The sequence below is a fragment of the Amphichorda felina genome (genome assembly GCF_050947745.1).
Source record: "Amphichorda felina strain 45539 chromosome Unknown scaffold_2, whole genome shotgun sequence".
NCBI classification, from domain to species: domain Eukaryota; kingdom Fungi; phylum Ascomycota; class Sordariomycetes; order Hypocreales; family Bionectriaceae; genus Amphichorda; species Amphichorda felina.
The window spans coordinates 1,487,473-1,504,134 of record NW_028145048.1 but is presented as its reverse complement, the minus strand read 5'-3'; the positions used below and the strand labels follow the sequence as shown (position 1 = coordinate 1,504,134).

The 16,662-nt window shown below is 55.8% G+C and overlaps 2 protein-coding genes across 2 annotated transcripts; one reads left to right on the top strand and one right to left on the bottom strand.

Annotated features, from left to right (window-relative positions):
• Positions 1-2,766: 2,766 nt before the first annotated feature.
• On the top strand, positions 2,767-5,246 carry POM1 (DYRK family protein kinase; the record flags this gene model as incomplete). The annotated part of the gene is made up of 3 exons (XM_083191493.1): positions 2,767-2,984; positions 3,129-4,110; positions 4,161-5,246. The coding sequence occupies 3 exons, from the start codon at positions 2,767-2,769 to the stop codon at positions 5,244-5,246; spliced, it is 2,286 nt and encodes a 761-aa protein (XP_083052707.1).
• Positions 5,247-14,528: 9,282 nt separating this feature from the next.
• On the bottom strand, positions 14,529-14,938 carry ACO1O0_002014 (uncharacterized protein; the record flags this gene model as incomplete). Its single annotated transcript, XM_083191492.1, has 2 exons — positions 14,529-14,652; positions 14,745-14,938. 2 exons carry the CDS (start codon positions 14,936-14,938, stop codon positions 14,529-14,531), a joined length of 318 nt encoding a protein of 105 aa, XP_083052706.1.
• Positions 14,939-16,662: the final 1,724 nt, after the last annotated feature.

The following is a 16,662-nucleotide window of genomic DNA, read 5'->3' as shown; positions in this document are numbered from 1 at the left end:
AACCAAGGGACAGAAAAAGATGGGCGGTGGCATGCGGTTGGCGTCGATACCAACCGCAGTACGGATAACGTGCGCGAGGATATGTACCTATATATATATATATATATCCCTTGGATTAAGCTTTAAGAGATTCGATAAAACACATAATCAGGCAAAAGTAAATAAATAAGCTGTAGTAGAATGAATGAAAAGCTTAGCAATTAAAATGCAGTCTAAGCTAATTGACGTCCATTCTCCAGCTCTTTCTTGGTCATGACCGTACGAGTAGCACCGAGCGTCTCATTCTTTTTGTCAGTGATGGCTCAGCTAGTACTCTAGTGGTAGTAGTGCCCTGCCGAACTCGGTACCCCAGCAGTCCGCTAGCAGTCTGGTAGGCCCCAGGGCTGGTCGTCCACCCTCCGCTCCACCCAGGTCACCAGCCACTGGCTGCCCCTGGAAGCTTGGCTCTCTGCCTGGCGAACCCCCAATCCACTGGCGGCTGGCTGTTGGCGCATTGATTGAATCCCTCCTTACGAAAAACAAGCAGCCTCGACTGCCACCGCCATCCATCCACTCATCCATCCTCATCCCCCTCTGAGGCGAGTCGTTGAGGCTGCGCAGCTCCTGCCGGCTCTTCGAGTCCCACAAACACACGCTCCTCTATATCAGACTCGAACAGACCCTCGCCATCGCCCCGGGCCTGCAGCCGCCTCCTCGACCCTACCCGACCGGAATGAGGTAGCTCTTCGCATGCACTCAGCTCCCTGGCAGGACTGAGGCCTCGTCTGCTCTGCTTGGCTTGTCTGCGATTCTTTCAATCGCTTCCTTCCACCGACCGAACGACCGACAAGCCGCCTTCGACAGAGCTAGAACGCTGGATAAGCGGGCTCGCTCTCTCTCGACTCCATGCCCAAGGAGCACCCGGTGCCGGCTGAGCCTCGTTTGGCGAATCGATCTCCTGCTCCGAGGTATGTTTCTGGTGGCTATGACCACGGCAGTTCCGGCTGGCGTGGACTGGGAAGCTAACGAGAGAAACGCGTTAGACAGCGAGGTCCTTCAGGCATCCCGCCACCGATACCCTTAAACGCGAGCACCGCTGTGGCCTCCAACGCCCCGATGCTGAGCGCGTCTTCCTCGAACAACCACTCACTCTTTTCCTTTGGCCGGAATGGTGAGGCGGAATCATCTGTTGACCAGCCAACGGGGTCCTATGATTTCCTGCCTTCGGTGAGCTTCGATGACCTCCAGACCAGCATCGAGTCCGCCTCGACCGACTTCAATCTTACCCAGTTCCCGTCGCCCACAGGCACAGGAAGCATCCTGGAGACTCAGGCAATGCCGGAAAGAAAGATGCAAGACAGGTCGAACGTCGCGCAACCTGCCGGTGGTGCGTCTCGAGTTGCGGCCCCCCCGTCCACCACCCGGACTAGCCGCTCGGGTTCCATCCTGCGAAGACCAAGCACGTCTGGCAGACAGCCGAGCGTTTCCTCAGTCCACTCAAACATATCTGCTCCTAATGATGCCCCAACAGCCCCAGCCGCGATGCGCAACCGTCGCCAAAGCCACTACCCCCCGGTCTCGAACTCGAGCCATGCCATTGGAAAACCGCCACGCAAGTCTATTGGGCCTGGGGTCATAGGTGATACCGTGGACCCTTTGGCTGGCACCCAGAGGCGACGTCCGAGCTTACTGAGCGATCGCATCGGAGGTGATACAGCGAGGACCTCGATGGATATATCCTCAGGGACGGGTTCAGATGCCACTCGCAACTGGGGCAATGCGAGAAGCGCAAAGGCCAAGTCGGTACAACCACCACCACGACTCAGCCATACGAACTTGTCAGTCGCTGACGCCCTCATCCCGGACCCAAATCGCTTATCTACGCTGGCTCCACGCTCACCGCGTGCCGGGGGAAGGGGCTCAACGCCCTCATCAACTGGGAGTAAGAGAGCTTCCATGATGCCTGGTGCGCATCATTCTTCCCATGCCACTGGGCTTGGAGCCAGAACTATCAGCCCCACGGATACAAGGAGGGCGAAGCGCATGTCCACCATGCCTACCTCCCAAAGTCTAAACTATGTCATGAACGTTCCCCCACCCCCGCCAGTATCTATGGAGACACGGGCCGACTCTAGGTCTCCTTCAATGATTCCAAGGAGAACTTCTGGCACGCCCTCCTCTGCTCGCACGACACCTGACATCAATAATCGAAAGTCTTACAGCTCTGGCCTCTCAGTCGGTTCCACCACCAGTTTCAATACGGTGAGAACGTCGATTGGCTCCGCACAACCCCGTGTACCCCCGTCTTCGTCGACTTCCCGCTTGCCGGCGCCGAAGCATACAACGGTACATAACCCCATGCCTGCGGAGGAGGAGGAAGAGGTCCCCCCGGTGCCCGCCATACCTAAGGCGTATGAATCCCCCAAGGCTTCGCCCGCTGAGATCTCCTTTGTGGAGAAGAAAAAATCGGGCTTGAATGGCCTTGACGCCGCTAGTATCCACAGCAACTCGACTGGGAGCATTTCCATGCCTGTGCATCCTGAACCTACCAAACTCCAGCGCAAACCGAGCGCCAGGAAAAGCTCCTTCATACCGACTGCGAATGCCGAAAGCGAGAAACCGGGCACGCCGGCCCATAAGAAGAATCTCCAGCCATTGAGCCTACCGCCGATTAGTTTGGCGCCTCTGAATATTCCAAATCTAGGAAAAGGTGCTTCAGGCAATGAACACAATCGGGGGTTGAGCCCGCCACCTTCGCGACCAATCCCAAAGACACCGACGACTCCAATGACAGCGTCAAGGAGCACGTTTTTCTCCAAGAGATATGACGGAACGATAGATCTTCCGTCTCTGAGGAGCAGCAGTTCTGTGCATCTTACACACAGAGCGACACCGACTCCCCCGGACGAGAGCTCCTCTGATTCATCTATTGGTATCAAGTATCCGGGAGCAGATCACAAGCCAAGCATCTCTCCTTTCCTATCATCTTCGGCTCCGAAGTCAGGGTTCGAAGCAGGGCACATGAAGCGATTAAAGACGGGAGGGGATTACCATAGTATGGCTAGTGCGGTTACGGAGGACCGTACGCACCAAAAGCCCGCGGGACCTCGACCACCAAACAATGACAAGCCAGCGCAGAAATGCCACAGTCCTGGCCCAAGTACCGAGGCGCCAGCCACGCCATCATCGATGAGCTCTTTGAGGCGAAAACTTAGCCTGTCATGGAAGAGGGACAAGCCAAAGGGCAGCACTGCCAGCTCGGGAGATGCTGATAAGGGTTTGGGACAGCAATCACAGCAACAACCGCACCCTCCAGCGAGACAGGACAGCATGCCACCCCCTCGGATTCCCATTTCTGCCACTGTCAACAATCTCTCCAACGTGAAGCAGGCAAGCCCGACTCCTGCTGTCAAGTCCAATGGCGGCTATCTTGAGTCTCGGAGGCGGAAGAGTTCTGCGGCCAGTCTGTCTACATTCGCGTCTCATGACCGGACGAAGAGTGACACTTGGGGAACCAAGAAGGATGCTTTGGACCCGTCAACCATGCCGACGGTGCGAAACCCGTCTGTCATGAATAAGCTCCTAAAGCCCAGGGCATCGTCTAGCGCCATGCGGAACCTTGACTCCTGGACTGCCGAGCTTGACAAGGATGACATGGCTGCTGAAGAGGAGATGAGGAAAATGGGTTCTCGTCGCAAGGAGACTGAGATTGCCGCTCGGACCATCGATGCGCTCAGGAAGAGAGCTACTCCGAAAGAGCGGGTTGGGCCCCACGAGGCGATCCGTGTTGCCATGCTGAACATTTACGAACGGGGTGAGATTGTCGACTACAATGATGTGTTTTTCTGTGGCACGCAGGGCGCACCTAAGGTTGTCGGCGACTTGAACTCTGACAAGCCGAATTTTGGGTATGACGATGATCGTGGTGATTATACTATTGTGCCAGGTGACCACCTGGCATACCGGTATGAAATTGTCGATATTCTAGGAAAGGGAAGTTTTGGCCAGGTTGTGCGATGCATTGACCACAGACTCGGAGTCTTGGTGGCGGTGAAGATTATCAGGAACAAGAAGCGGTTCCACCAGCAAGCTCTTGTCGAAGTTAACATTCTGCAAAAGCTTCGCGAATGGGTAAGTTGTCTTGTATCCCATGGACAGAACGTTTCCTGACTCGCGCCTAGGACCCTCACAACAAGCACAGTATGGTCAACTTCACACAGAGTTTCTACTTCCGTGGGCACCTCTGCATATCAACGGAGCTGTTGGACATGAACCTCTATGAGTTCATCAAGGCCCATGCCTTTAGAGGCTTCTCGCTGCGGATCATCAGGCGGTTCACCAAGCAGATCCTCAGCTCCTTGAACATGCTGAAGCAGAAAAGGGTAATCCACTGCGACCTCAAGCCAGAAAACATCTTGCTGCGGCATCCGTTGCACTCCGAGATCAAAGTTATCGACTTTGGCTCGAGCTGCTTCGAGACCGAAAAGGTGTATACCTATATCCAGTCTCGCTTCTACCGTTCTCCTGAGGTCATTCTGGGCATGACATACGGGATGCCCATCGATATGTGGAGCGTCGGCTGTATCCTGGCTGAGCTGTATACGGGCGTGCCAATCTTCCCCGGCGAGAACGAACAGGAACAGCTCGCCTGCATTATGGAGGTGTTTGGGCCGCCGGAGAAGCACCTAATCGAAAAGAGCACTCGAAAGAAGCTCTTCTTTGATTCGATGGGAAAACCACGGTTGACGGTATCCTCCAAAGGTCGCCGCCGGCGACCGTCGTCGAAGACGTTGCAGCAGGTCCTCAAGTGTGACGACGAGGCCTTCCTGGACTTCCTGGCGCGCTGCCTACGCTGGGACCCCGATCGTCGCATGAAGCCCGAGGACGCCATCCGACACGAGTTCATCACTGGCAAGAAGATGCTCCCAAGAGTGCCTGCCCGAGAGATGTCACCCACCAAGCGAAACAGCACTTTCCCCGGTCCGCGGCCCCTTCCTGACCCCCCTGGGCTAGGCAGCAAGGCTGGCACTGGACCGCGAACCGGACCTAGTCCGCACAAGCCTGTGTCCGGCAGTGCAAGGAGAGCGTCCGGGGCCACAGCGCCAACGACCGCAAGCAGTGCTAAGCGCACCAGCACCAGCAACAGCGTCGGCGGAAACATGCCGATCGGAGCTAGCGGTCTGCCCCGAGCAGCGGGGCGCACTGTTAGTGGCAAGCAGGACCTTGCTGCCGCGGGCGCGACAGTGGCCATGGGCCGTCGAGGCTAAACGATGGCTCGCCCTGGTTACACCCGCCGATGGGTTTGGCCCTGGCCGCCTCAACCTAATCCGATTGTCGAATTCATGCCGCACGCAACATAATCAGGTCATCGAGCGAGCGTTACGAAGCTTTGTTTCTTGTTTGGAACGACTATATCCATTTGTTCTAGCCCTCCCCGTCAACCTTGACGTATATACTAATCGCGCAGAGCTGGGCCTTTGTTTGGGCTGTAGAAGGGGGGGGGCACTTATAGCATGGTGTGGTGGACGTGCCCATGATCTACTTGGGTTGACGGGGGCATGGAAGGGGCCATGACGCAGTTTCTTTTTTCTCTTGACGACATGTATAACGGATTGCGGCGGCATAGACGGAGAGAGGGGAGCGGATGATTAGGGGAGATGTTTTGAAAGGGGCTCTGTTGCTTGGGTGTGTGACAAAAGGCAGGCGTGCCCTGAGACGTTTGGGATTAAGCTGGGGTCCCCCCATTGCATATACAGCACTACATGATAGAGTCATCTGTTTCGCAACGACAGGTGAATGAATGGACGAACTGTGTCTCAGAGGCCTCCGCCACGCGGGCGCGAACGCCGTGAAATGTATCTGCCCCAGTAGTTGGAAAGATAGGTCGAGGCTGTGGCCCACCGAGATTCCTAGGTGCATTCGCCTGAAGCTATGCTACGAGTAGATGCAGGGCCTTGGGCGGCGATGATGGAGCACGCACGGGCGCGCGGGCTGGCAGGCAGTAGTTTACGGGTCTTTGCGAACTTTGGCGTGTTGGTGGAGACTGGGAACAGCTAGCCGGAAGCAGAGGCATGTTTCAAAAGGCGTGAGCGGGACGGGCGAGGAGGGGGCGAGGAGGGGTGTGTAGTTCGCATGTAAGGACAGTGGTTAGGTGAGTTCTTCCAGGCCTCGCCAGGGTCGCAAGCAAAAGTGTAGATACCCAGTCCTTGAGAGGCGGATGAACGAACGATGGCAGGCTAGTGGGTACCCGACTGGCAGGAGTAGGTACTATGGTATGCAGGTGAACGAGAAGAGCCACAGGAGCTACCGGAGCCACAGGAGCCACAGGAGCCACAAGAGCCACAGGAGCCACAAGAGCCACCAGAGTCCAGGACCAAGGTGGGCATCGGCCGGGGTTGGAAGGGATGGAACCGGCGGCGCAGGGCGGTGGTCCACGGCTGCATACTCACTAAACGGGCGGCGGGCGCAGTGGGCGGTGGAAGACGGGGTCCATTATGATGATGATGACGGCAGCAGCAAACTGGCATCCCGTTCACGACGGTCACCTTGGGCCCGAAAGGGAATATCAGCACGGTGGGGCCCATCGGCGTCCTCCGGCGACTCCGGTGGTGTTGGAGCTGTTGGAGTTGTTGAAGCCACTGAAGCCACCCGACTCTCGGGCTTTGAGGCGCAGCACCTGGGGCGCAGGACTCATAATGCAGCAAATGCACCATTGGGGCAGCTTCCCCCACAGTGGGCATCATTTAGCACAAGGCTGAACGGTAGGCGAGCCACAGGCCCATGATGAAGTCATAAGCCATCTGCTACGAGTATGTAGGACGATGAAATATAGGACCAAAGTGGGCAGGCCTCAACGCTTCAAGAGTCACAGCTGCAGCAAGCAGCAGGCCAATCTGCAGCCATTATTGGTTCCCCTGACCTGAGATACTCCCATGATGATGCCTGCGCCAGCGCTGATGTTGCCGTGCCCCGTGCTGTCGTGTCTCGTTGAAAGGTGCAACGGACGAGAGCAGACCGTCAAGTCGAGAATAAGTTAGTTTAGACAGCGGCAAAATAGATCGTAATAGAAACTTTTAAATGGCCCGTTTCAGTAGATGTTTCTTTGGCGTGCCCATGAACCAAAAACAGCCAACGAAGTCGCTACCGTCGCTAGGGTCACAACATGGCAGGACGTTGATGCAGTCCCGGAACTCTTTGACTCATCCCCGGTTTGGAACGATCAAGCGTTCGACTCGAAATTTCTGAAACTAGAACCAGGCCTCCGGTGTCGAATGCAAGTGCTGCCAAAAGGGGTGGGGGTATAATACCAACAACCACTTGGATGGGTTAATGGTGCTGCTGTCTGCAGCTAAGCCCTACCGAGCGAGGCAATGCATGCGGGCATGGGGGAGCCAGAACAGGATTGCTGTATGCCCGGATCGCTGCTTTCCGGGAAATACAGTCGCCCATGAAGTAATATCCTCTGACTGCATCCCATACCTCTCGACCCAGAACTATGGCAAGAATGGGAATAATTGAACCCCCGGACCTTGATGCTAACGCCCGGTCCGTGCTTCGGGCGTGGTGAGGCGCTGGAAGCCTGGGAGCTGTGCAACCACAATCCAAGCAGGGTCATTAATAATCAACAAGCTAAACACAGCCAGACGCAGTGGTATTGTGACTGCCTGTGACGATACGGTGCCCAAAATCAGCCCCGGTGGCTGGAATCAATTCAAAGTTGCGAATGGACATGGCCTGCATGTTCTATTCAGGGCACACACAATCTTTGATTGTAGCCTAGAAATTTGTGCGTCGGAACAAATTCTAGAGCTTCAGAGGTAGTTACCGAGACTGTAATACAAATGTGAGAGAAATCGACCCGTGACCGGCCATGTCGTATTATGAGTAGGGCGTTGACGATGAATCGTTGGTCATAGGCCATGTGAGGCGTCGTGATATGCAGCATGGCTCCTCAATTCACATCCTTTCCTGGAAGGGAAACCAGTACTGTGTATCGTCTGCGCCGAGAGTCTCAGAGGACCGGTTTGCTCCGGTGGGGTGGGAAACCAGGGGCAAACGCAAATCGCAGATTCCCAAGTGCCGGGCGGCGATGGTGGGTTACCTCCACCACCGGGCGACCCGATTGCCAACCCGCCGAAGCCGTTCAGTTGGCCGTCTAGGCCGGAAGGTGGCGATCGGGGGACGTCTTTCATACCGGGGCCTAAATCGGTCGCCACACTTACACCCCACTCCTGTGTAGGATATTCAGATCCCCAACAGCAATGTTCACCGAGTCGACGAAGGACACCCAGTTCACCACTGTGCATACCGGCTTTCAGTTCTGTGGCTACCGGGAAGAAAATGAGGGTCGAAGGTGGTGGCTGCCACCATATTCGGGTCTCAGATCCCTCCGGGGGATGTCTGAGACAGATGCAGGCTCCAAGCCATGCATGCCAAGGTGAAGACAAGTGACTGACGGAAAATTTTGGCGCGCTCCCAATTCCGGCAGCAAAGAGCAATCGTGGGTGGTCGTGGAATCAATCTTGACTCCTTGGGCGCCCACCAGAACGTGGGGTTAGTCGACGTTGGCCCTGACGCGTGATAACTGATGAGAAAGACGCCCTCCCAAATCCCCCTCATTGGGGCGGGCGGGGTGTGTGCAGCAACACAGCCCTAGGACAAGGTAGGGTCTCCCCTGTCCTGCGTGTGGTCAGCTGCATAGTACACGTATGTACGGATACATTGTACCCATAAACGCTGGACCGTTGACGATTGACAATTGACGGACCGGTGCATGTGGGTTCTCATGGCGGTCGCCGGGGACGGGCGGAATGTCGATGATGGGCTTTGGGGAGAACGAACGGATCCAGGGACCAAGTGGCCAGCAATGAATAGCGAATTGCTGGTGTCAGTGGTGCACAGGGGCCGTTCAATTGATGCTCGTACACAATTCCATTACGGCAAGGCACTCTCAGAAAGTAAACGAGGGATAGCCAGGCTCGCCAGAACCAGGAAGGGGAATTGAGACAACCGAGGGCGACGTTGGCCCGAGATGACGCAGGTCGAGATGGGAAAATGCACTTTCCGCTAGGCAAGTAATACTAGCTGCCAGGCAGCGATGGTGGGGTAGTGGATTCCTCCCTCTGTTGACATCGGGGTTTTTTTCCCATATGTCTGGAAGCTACGAATCGGCATCAATGACCATCATTGGCTTTCATTCCAGCAGGAAGGTGCTCTGAAGGGATACGCTCTGTAAAAATATGTCCTATCAATTGGCAGCAGGAAGCAATCTGCAACCCTCCATCCGACCGACCGAGATGCTGGCATGTATCCAAAGCCATCGTGCACCACAGTTGTCAATTCCACGAATGTCTTATCAACGCCGTGAAGTCGGACAACAAAGGCCAACAAGACCAACAAGACCCATGTCCGCAGATTCTGCGGGACTGACTATTACAGGCGCTAGGAAATCAACGAGCCGTCTTCCCGAGCCCAGTCACGGGTTCTCCAGGTATTATGTCGTTCGCGCCCGGGCAGCTTCGCCCAGGCAATAATAACCCGGATGACTCCTCACGCCGTCTTCTGCCCTGTGGCCATTCCCGAGTTGGATATGTCTTTCGATGGGCTGTATCCGTGCCCCGGACGCAGTCGCAAGCCACACGCCCCTCTGCTGATGAGGCGGTGCTGCGCCCTGAGCACAATGATGAATGGGCACGCAGCCGTGCAGAAAGCTGGCCACATGGGCGGCAGGCGCCATCGCCAGGGCCAGGGCAAGGTCTTACTCTCTCCACCTCCACCTGCCACCAGTGCACCACCCAGAAGGAGGGAGGCTGTCGTGACCTCTCCTGGCTTCGGGACCCGATGCGGCTCAACTGGTGCCCTCCTGGGCCTGCTGCTGCCTCGAGCCTGCCACAATGCCGGTCAGTGCTTTTTTGACGTCTTACGTCCCTCAGAATCTCTCCATCTGCCGTCCTGCACGTCTTGCATTCCTGCGCCACGCTCCAACCTCACCGTTCCCCGTTCGTCCCCAATTCTCACCATACCGCACCCTAACATCGGCGCCTGCGTGGGGCGTCCGTCAACCGAGTGCCCAGTACGGAGTAAACTGAGCAGCAATCGTTCTCGTACGAGCAAGGGCTTCCCGACTCCCGACTCCCCTACCTTGTCCCGGCAGGTTAGTCATTGTCAGACCCCCGATCCTAATTGGCACTTCTTTGGGCGTTCACTGGTGCCTTCCCATTCATTGCCTTGCCTTGCCTTGCCTGGCCTCGCCTTGCCTCGCCTGCCCCTCGCATGCCCCTCGCCCGTGTATGTACCCTACCCACCTTAGCTCTTGTCGCCCACCTCACCCCATCTCTTGCACCAGTACACTCGGACTCGGTCAGTCCCACAGCGCCGGCCCACGATGACAGACAGGGTACGTACCCGATCTGTGCTCGCTCCGTCTGCCTGGGTCCCGTGAACCTCGCCGCATCTTGGACCCCCGTCGCCCGGGACATGGCTTCTATCTGGCGTCAGAATGCCTAGCCCTCGCCCGTACACCGGGGTGTCCATACCCTCTCTTACAGTCATCAGTCATGCGGTGGCTTTACCCTTCTCTTTTCGGTACTCAGCCTTTTGTACCCTTGGCGCTATCCTCCATACCTAGTACCTACTCCGTAATACCGGTGCTATCTGTCGGTTCTCCAGGCTACAAAGTCCTATAAGGCTGCAGCGCCTCTCATCCACTTCAGCTTGCTCCACATCTCTCTGCCTGTTTGCCTGTTCTCTATCAGTCATAGTCACAGTCAACATTCTTTTCTGTTCTTTTCCCTCGCTTGGCTTCACTTGTTTCTTTATTAGCTTGCGCTCATCTCTTTGGGATTTCTTCTCTTCTTTGCCTCGGCCACCTCAGTCATCCAACAACAGTCAACGACCCACAACACCCATCAAGCATCCAGGTCGAATCGAGACCCAAGATCAAGTGCCATCACCACCAACACCAACACCCCATTTGCATAAATCCAGTTCCGCTTTCCTCTGCGGCCTCCTCTGCGACCCGAATTCACCCACTCGCAACCCAACACTTCGTTGAAGCTCTCAAGATGTGCTACCAGCTGGTGGAATTATACTCGGCTTGCCGCTGCCTCTACTACCAACACGCTGTTGATCGATGCCCGTCATATGGACGACCCGGTCACCATGTTGAGAAGCGAACCATCTACGTCGGTTACGCCTGCGCGCATCACGCTTCTCGATCCGCGCAGTATGCGTCACCACACTCCTACTCGGACTCTGGATATTCCAGCGGACGTTCCGCCCGGAGTTACAGATGAACAACTTTGTCTTCGATGATGGGATGTCCCCCAAGGCCCCCTCCGCGACTCATCCCTTTCAACTTCAATGACTGGATTGAGTACCTTCATTCAAACAACCCATCCCAACTCTCTATTCTCCTGGTCGGCCACCATCGTCGATGGCCTCACCTGCTTCCCGCCTCGTTATGACACGTGTGGGCTCAGGGATGGCCCGCCGGCAACACCTTCCCTCCTCTCCATCTATAATCTGCCTTGGTGGTAACAACATCACGTCACCGAAGACGCGGAAACACTGCATGACACGGAACGAATCACAGCGGGACGAACCTCACCACTCGGTATAGAAGTTGTCCTAACAACTAGTCTCACGACGGGACGAGACCTCTTCTCACATTTGGCAACTTGGACGATCCTTCACATTTCACGCTACGGAACGACTTGGACGGTCATTTTTTTATGATGACGAAGCGGGCTATGATTTTATGTTTTCTTGTTTTTCCCCCCCCCGTTTCATCTCCTTTTTATCTCTTCATCTCTCTTTCTACCCTTTTGGATGGTTTGATGTAATATTTGCATAGCGTGGGAATCGGGCGATGTTTCCTATTTTCCTTGTCTTTTGTTCTCTCGGCAAAGCGGTAACAACAGCAGGCTACAGACGGCTATTGCGAGACGATGTTACATTTCTCGTCGGCGTATGCAGCCGATTGCCTCACGGCACCCTGTTTTTCTTTTCTCTACTCGAGTTGGTGGGCCAACTGGTTTGGCTCGGGCGGATGTGGTATTGGGCACGGCATAGATTTCCTGTCTCGTCACCGACCCTATTTTGTCCCCATGATGGGGTGTTCTTTATTGTCGATTTGGGGTGGGGAAAGAAGGCATTTTGTTGGCGTCTCGGAGGAATGGTATGGTGGTCTCTTCTCCTTTCTTCCTCATCTATCTTCTCTGTGCTGTGCACAGGGCCTGCGGGCAGTCCGCTTTCTCTTGTTCTGCTCTCCACAGATCTGGAATCGTGTGGAGGTGGATGATCTGGTATCATTTGGTTTTGCAATTGGCCCCCGTTGAGCGTGGCGATGCGCTTGTGTCGACCGCTGGGCCGGGAGACATTTTTTCTTTTTCTTTTAGAAAGCACTGGCTGCTTCCCAGCAATCATAAATATAGATCTCTTTCCTCTTTTGCTCTTTTGCCTTCTCTATCTCCTCCGTCGTGTGGTGCACAGCGAATGATGACTATGGCTGTCAACTTGGGGGTTGTCTACCCCCCCTTCGACCTGAACCCTGATTCTCTGTCGATCTTCCTGGGCCATACCAATGCTCCATAGAAGATCGATCGAGTCGCCCGTCTTTCCGGTTGTCAAAGTATGCCTTGTGCGCTTACGGGGCACGGAGCTCTCCCCTGACACCCCGTTTCAGCGCCTAACTAGATGTGAGGCTACGGCGCAGTTACACAGCCGGGATCCGGGTGGCGCTGGTCGGTGTCAGCTCGCCCCCGGCGGCCGGCGGAATCTACTCTAAACTCCGACCGTTGGCGGCCACGGGTACATGATGAAATTGCTGTGGAAGGATGACTCGGCTAGTTTCCAAAGCCCAAAAAAAATAATGACAGGGAATATGGCTGGACGCAAGTTGTTCCCAAGTCCAGGCCAGAAGGGAGATAACCGGTGGCTATTGTGGCTAGTAGTACTTATTATTGTGGCTGGTTCCCCAATCAGGAAATCATTCGGGGGGCGCCGCGCCGTGTTCGGGGGGAGGAGAGTGGGGAAGTTCAAGTTCCCACCCGGCCGAAACAACCCCTGATTCCCGGCGCTGCCAAAGGTGCGGGATGGTGCAGGGAGGAGAGAGGCCTTGATTTTCAGGATCGCAATGGTGATGGATTCCTATTTAGGTAGACGCGGGGGTTGGCCAAGGTGGTAGCATAGGTAAGTACTGTATCCTGGAGTGGCGGTGGCGTCGACGGCACATGTAAAATAAAGACATGGCATGACATATTGTCTAGCATAACCTAATTGGTCTTGGTCTACATGCACAGACTTGTGCTAGTTTCTTTATCCTGTTACCAAATGCCCCCAACCCCTTTCCAGCCATGACGGCCAACCTCTGTATATTGCTAAATGCAAGCCAATGGCTACCTAGGAAATGATGATCATGGCGTTCTCTGGGAATAAATCCCATGCAGTCGATCATCTAGAACGGATTTTAATGAACGTTCAAAAAGAGATCTTCGCCCCTCCGTGTAGGTGTCAACTTGGGCATCCACCCGGACGTCGATGGTCCTTCGTGTGGAAGCTGCGGTGTCATATGCGGACCCTCCCGGCGCCATTGGGGATGGGCTGAGATGCTCTCTTCTGCGAGGGCCATCTGGGCGGCGCGGTCGGAGCCGACGCGCTTGGCGAGGAGGGAGGATGAGGTGGATACTTCGGATACTGGGGACTGATAGCTGCTCGAGCCTGGGGCGGCGGGAGGAACTGGGGCTGTGTCGAGGTGTGGTTGGGGTGGTGGCTGCTGATAGGAGGGAAGGGGAGCTTCGTGGGGGTGGTGAGGGCCGAAGCGCTGAGGTTTTGGGCGGTTGGACGGGTGGAGAGGAGGAAGAGGTTGGGGCTCCCGGTACAGTGGAACAGGACCGGCCGTCGAATAGGGATATCTATTGAAAGATTGCCTTGGAGGCTGTGGCTGTCGCTGTTGTAGTGGCCATGGTGCCTGCCGCTGCTGCTGGAACTGTGGTGGTCGCTGGTGGGGAGATGGGTAGATCTGGGATGAGTAGGAGGGTTGGAATGATGGTGGACGGCTGTGGGCTCTGGCTGAGGGGAGCTGGCCTCTGTCGTCCGGCTCAGGAGATGGCTCGACGATTCTCATCGTAGGGGGCGAGCCGCTCCGAACAAGTCCCGGGTTTTCCATGGGTCGCCGGCCCTTTGTGGGAACATTGTATGATGACATACCCTGCGGTGGCGGATTCTGGTGCTGCATCGTGCCTAGAGTCGGGCTGGGCTGTCCAGGGGGGTAGTACGCGGGTAGTCTTGTTGGCGGAGGCTGATTTGGGCGATTGGTGGTACTGTTGCGCAAACGGCTGGCGATTCTAGGATATACAACGGGGGAACGGCCGCTGCCGGAGCGAGGAGACTCGACGACTGGGGATAGACTCCCCGCCATCTCAGGAGGGGTTGGCTCCTTAGACTCATCCGATGAGCTGTCGAATAGGGTGACATCGCTGCTACGAGAGGAGTTTCGATTCAGTTGCCAGTTGGGTGTCGGCCGGCTGGGAGGTTCGGATTGGCTCTGGTCATTTCTGCCCGAATAGAATAGCGGATACGGTATCGAAGAATGTTGAGAGTAGACGCTTGACGCAGCGGCCTGGCTGCGCGTAATGCTCGCTGGCGGAGCGAGAGACGGCCGGGACGGCGGCCCTTGTTGTGATTTTGGGCCATGTGATCCCGACAATGATCTTGATATAGTCGGGAAGATAATTGGGTTCTTGGGTCCCGAGGCTGGGGCAGACCTGGGCTCAGAAGACAGGCTGACGGCTGGCAGCTTGACAGCCCCTGACTTGGCCGCGTTGGCCAGAACCCAATTTCCATTCTTGTCCGCAACGTAGTATGGCGCTGCTGAGGAGGGCGCCATGGAGGGCGGCCTCCAAATCTGACCCTCGGAAGACATAGAGGACGGGCCCTCGTCTTCCTCAAACTCGGTCATGGTACTCTCTCGCGCTCGTGGGACATCAGTGCGAGGAACGACCGACTTGCCGTTATCCCTGGGAATGTCCAATTTGAGAGGCACAGGAGGATGGGGCTTGCCATGGGAGCCAATGTCAGTGCCTGATAAACCAGTCAGAGGTGGCAGTCGAGGCGGAGAGTCGCCCCAGCGTCGTAGTTCCGGAGGCGTCGGGTCCAGGTTGGGAGTTTGAGGTGGACGTGAACTCCTCCTTGTCATAAGGGGAGGCATGATTGGTTTAGCAGGGAGAAGCCTCGACATTCGCCGGGTCTGGGGTGTCTGGGGACTGTCCTTTTTCTGGTGCGCTGGGGTCAGTGCCAGGCCTATTGCCTCGGGCCTCCAGCTTGCCCGGTGGTAACTCGTCCTGCTATAAGTTGGCAGAGGTGGGATTGTGCTGGGGTCAGGGATATCGACGGTTCGAGCAGCCATTATTGAATTGTTGCTGATGGTGGTGCTCGATCCAGACCCCAAGTTGTAGCCCCAGGTACTTCGACTGGGCAAAAACGCCGTCCTGACATTCGGATTCTTCCGCCGGCGGCAATATCTGGACAAGAGGATGGCCCCAACGGCTACACCAGCAGCAGCAACAACGCCTACAGAGATGCCAGCCACCTGCCCAGTGCTAAGGGCCGTGGAGGAGTCATCGCTATCCTCATCATTCGATTCCGTTTCCGCTGGAGGAGGAGGAGCACCGGTCCCTGTCTCGGTGGGAACTTCACTAGTCGACACCTGGGACGTCTGGGACGTCTGGGATGTCTGGGTGATTGTCCCAAAAGTCGTTGGGACATGATTTGTGTCCGTATGCTCTGCAGTTGACGGAACCGGGTTCGGAAGCTCCTCACTACCAGTGACCAATGTTTCTGGTAGTGAGGTCGGGAGGTTTATTGGGTCCCGGGTTGCTGTCGGTATAGGAGGGAAGCTGACGAAACCTCCGCTTGATAAGGGGAGCAGCAGCGAGGCGGTGATTACTGCGTGCGAGGGCTCAACAGCCCCAGGTTGATTATGACACATGAAGTACGCCGAATCAATGACCAACTCTGACTCTCTATTAGCATTTCGATACGATTGAGTGTTTGCCATGAGCATCTTACGGCTAGCGTCGTCGTCCGAGCAGGAACCGAACCTCTTTTCCGTCGTGATACACTGCACAGCGCCCTCCCCCAGTGTAAAGTCCGTGTTGCCCTCGGTGGTGCAGAAACATCGCAGCGATGGTCGCGAGATGCATCTGGTGACCTCGTAATTGACGTCTAGAAACGAAGCGACGCATCTCTCTGCGCAGCTGGGAATAAAATCGGATACATCATCCGGCAGCCAGGGAGAAGCGCACACGGCGCGTGTAAGCAGTATTAAACAAAATAAGGCGTATAAGGCTGGCGCCGCAGCCATTCTAATGAGAATCATCTGGAGTGGAAGAGGTTAGCTTTCGCAGTGGCCATGGGAGATAGCCTGGAAGGTCCATGTCGTTGCTATCTTGTACTCGTTCAGGGGATAGGACACACAAGTCAATCCTGGCAGGTACACCATAAGGATGAAAGCTTGTTTGTTCCCTCGGAAGCAATGTAGATTGATCGGAGGCGGAGAAGGACAAACCTATAGAAGAAAGAGACGGGAATCCGAGACGGCCAGCATCTCAGCGTACTTGGCGAAGCGAAGCGCAGCATGTAACTAGACCAAGAGACAGGTTGGACGACAAGGAAACGAAATAG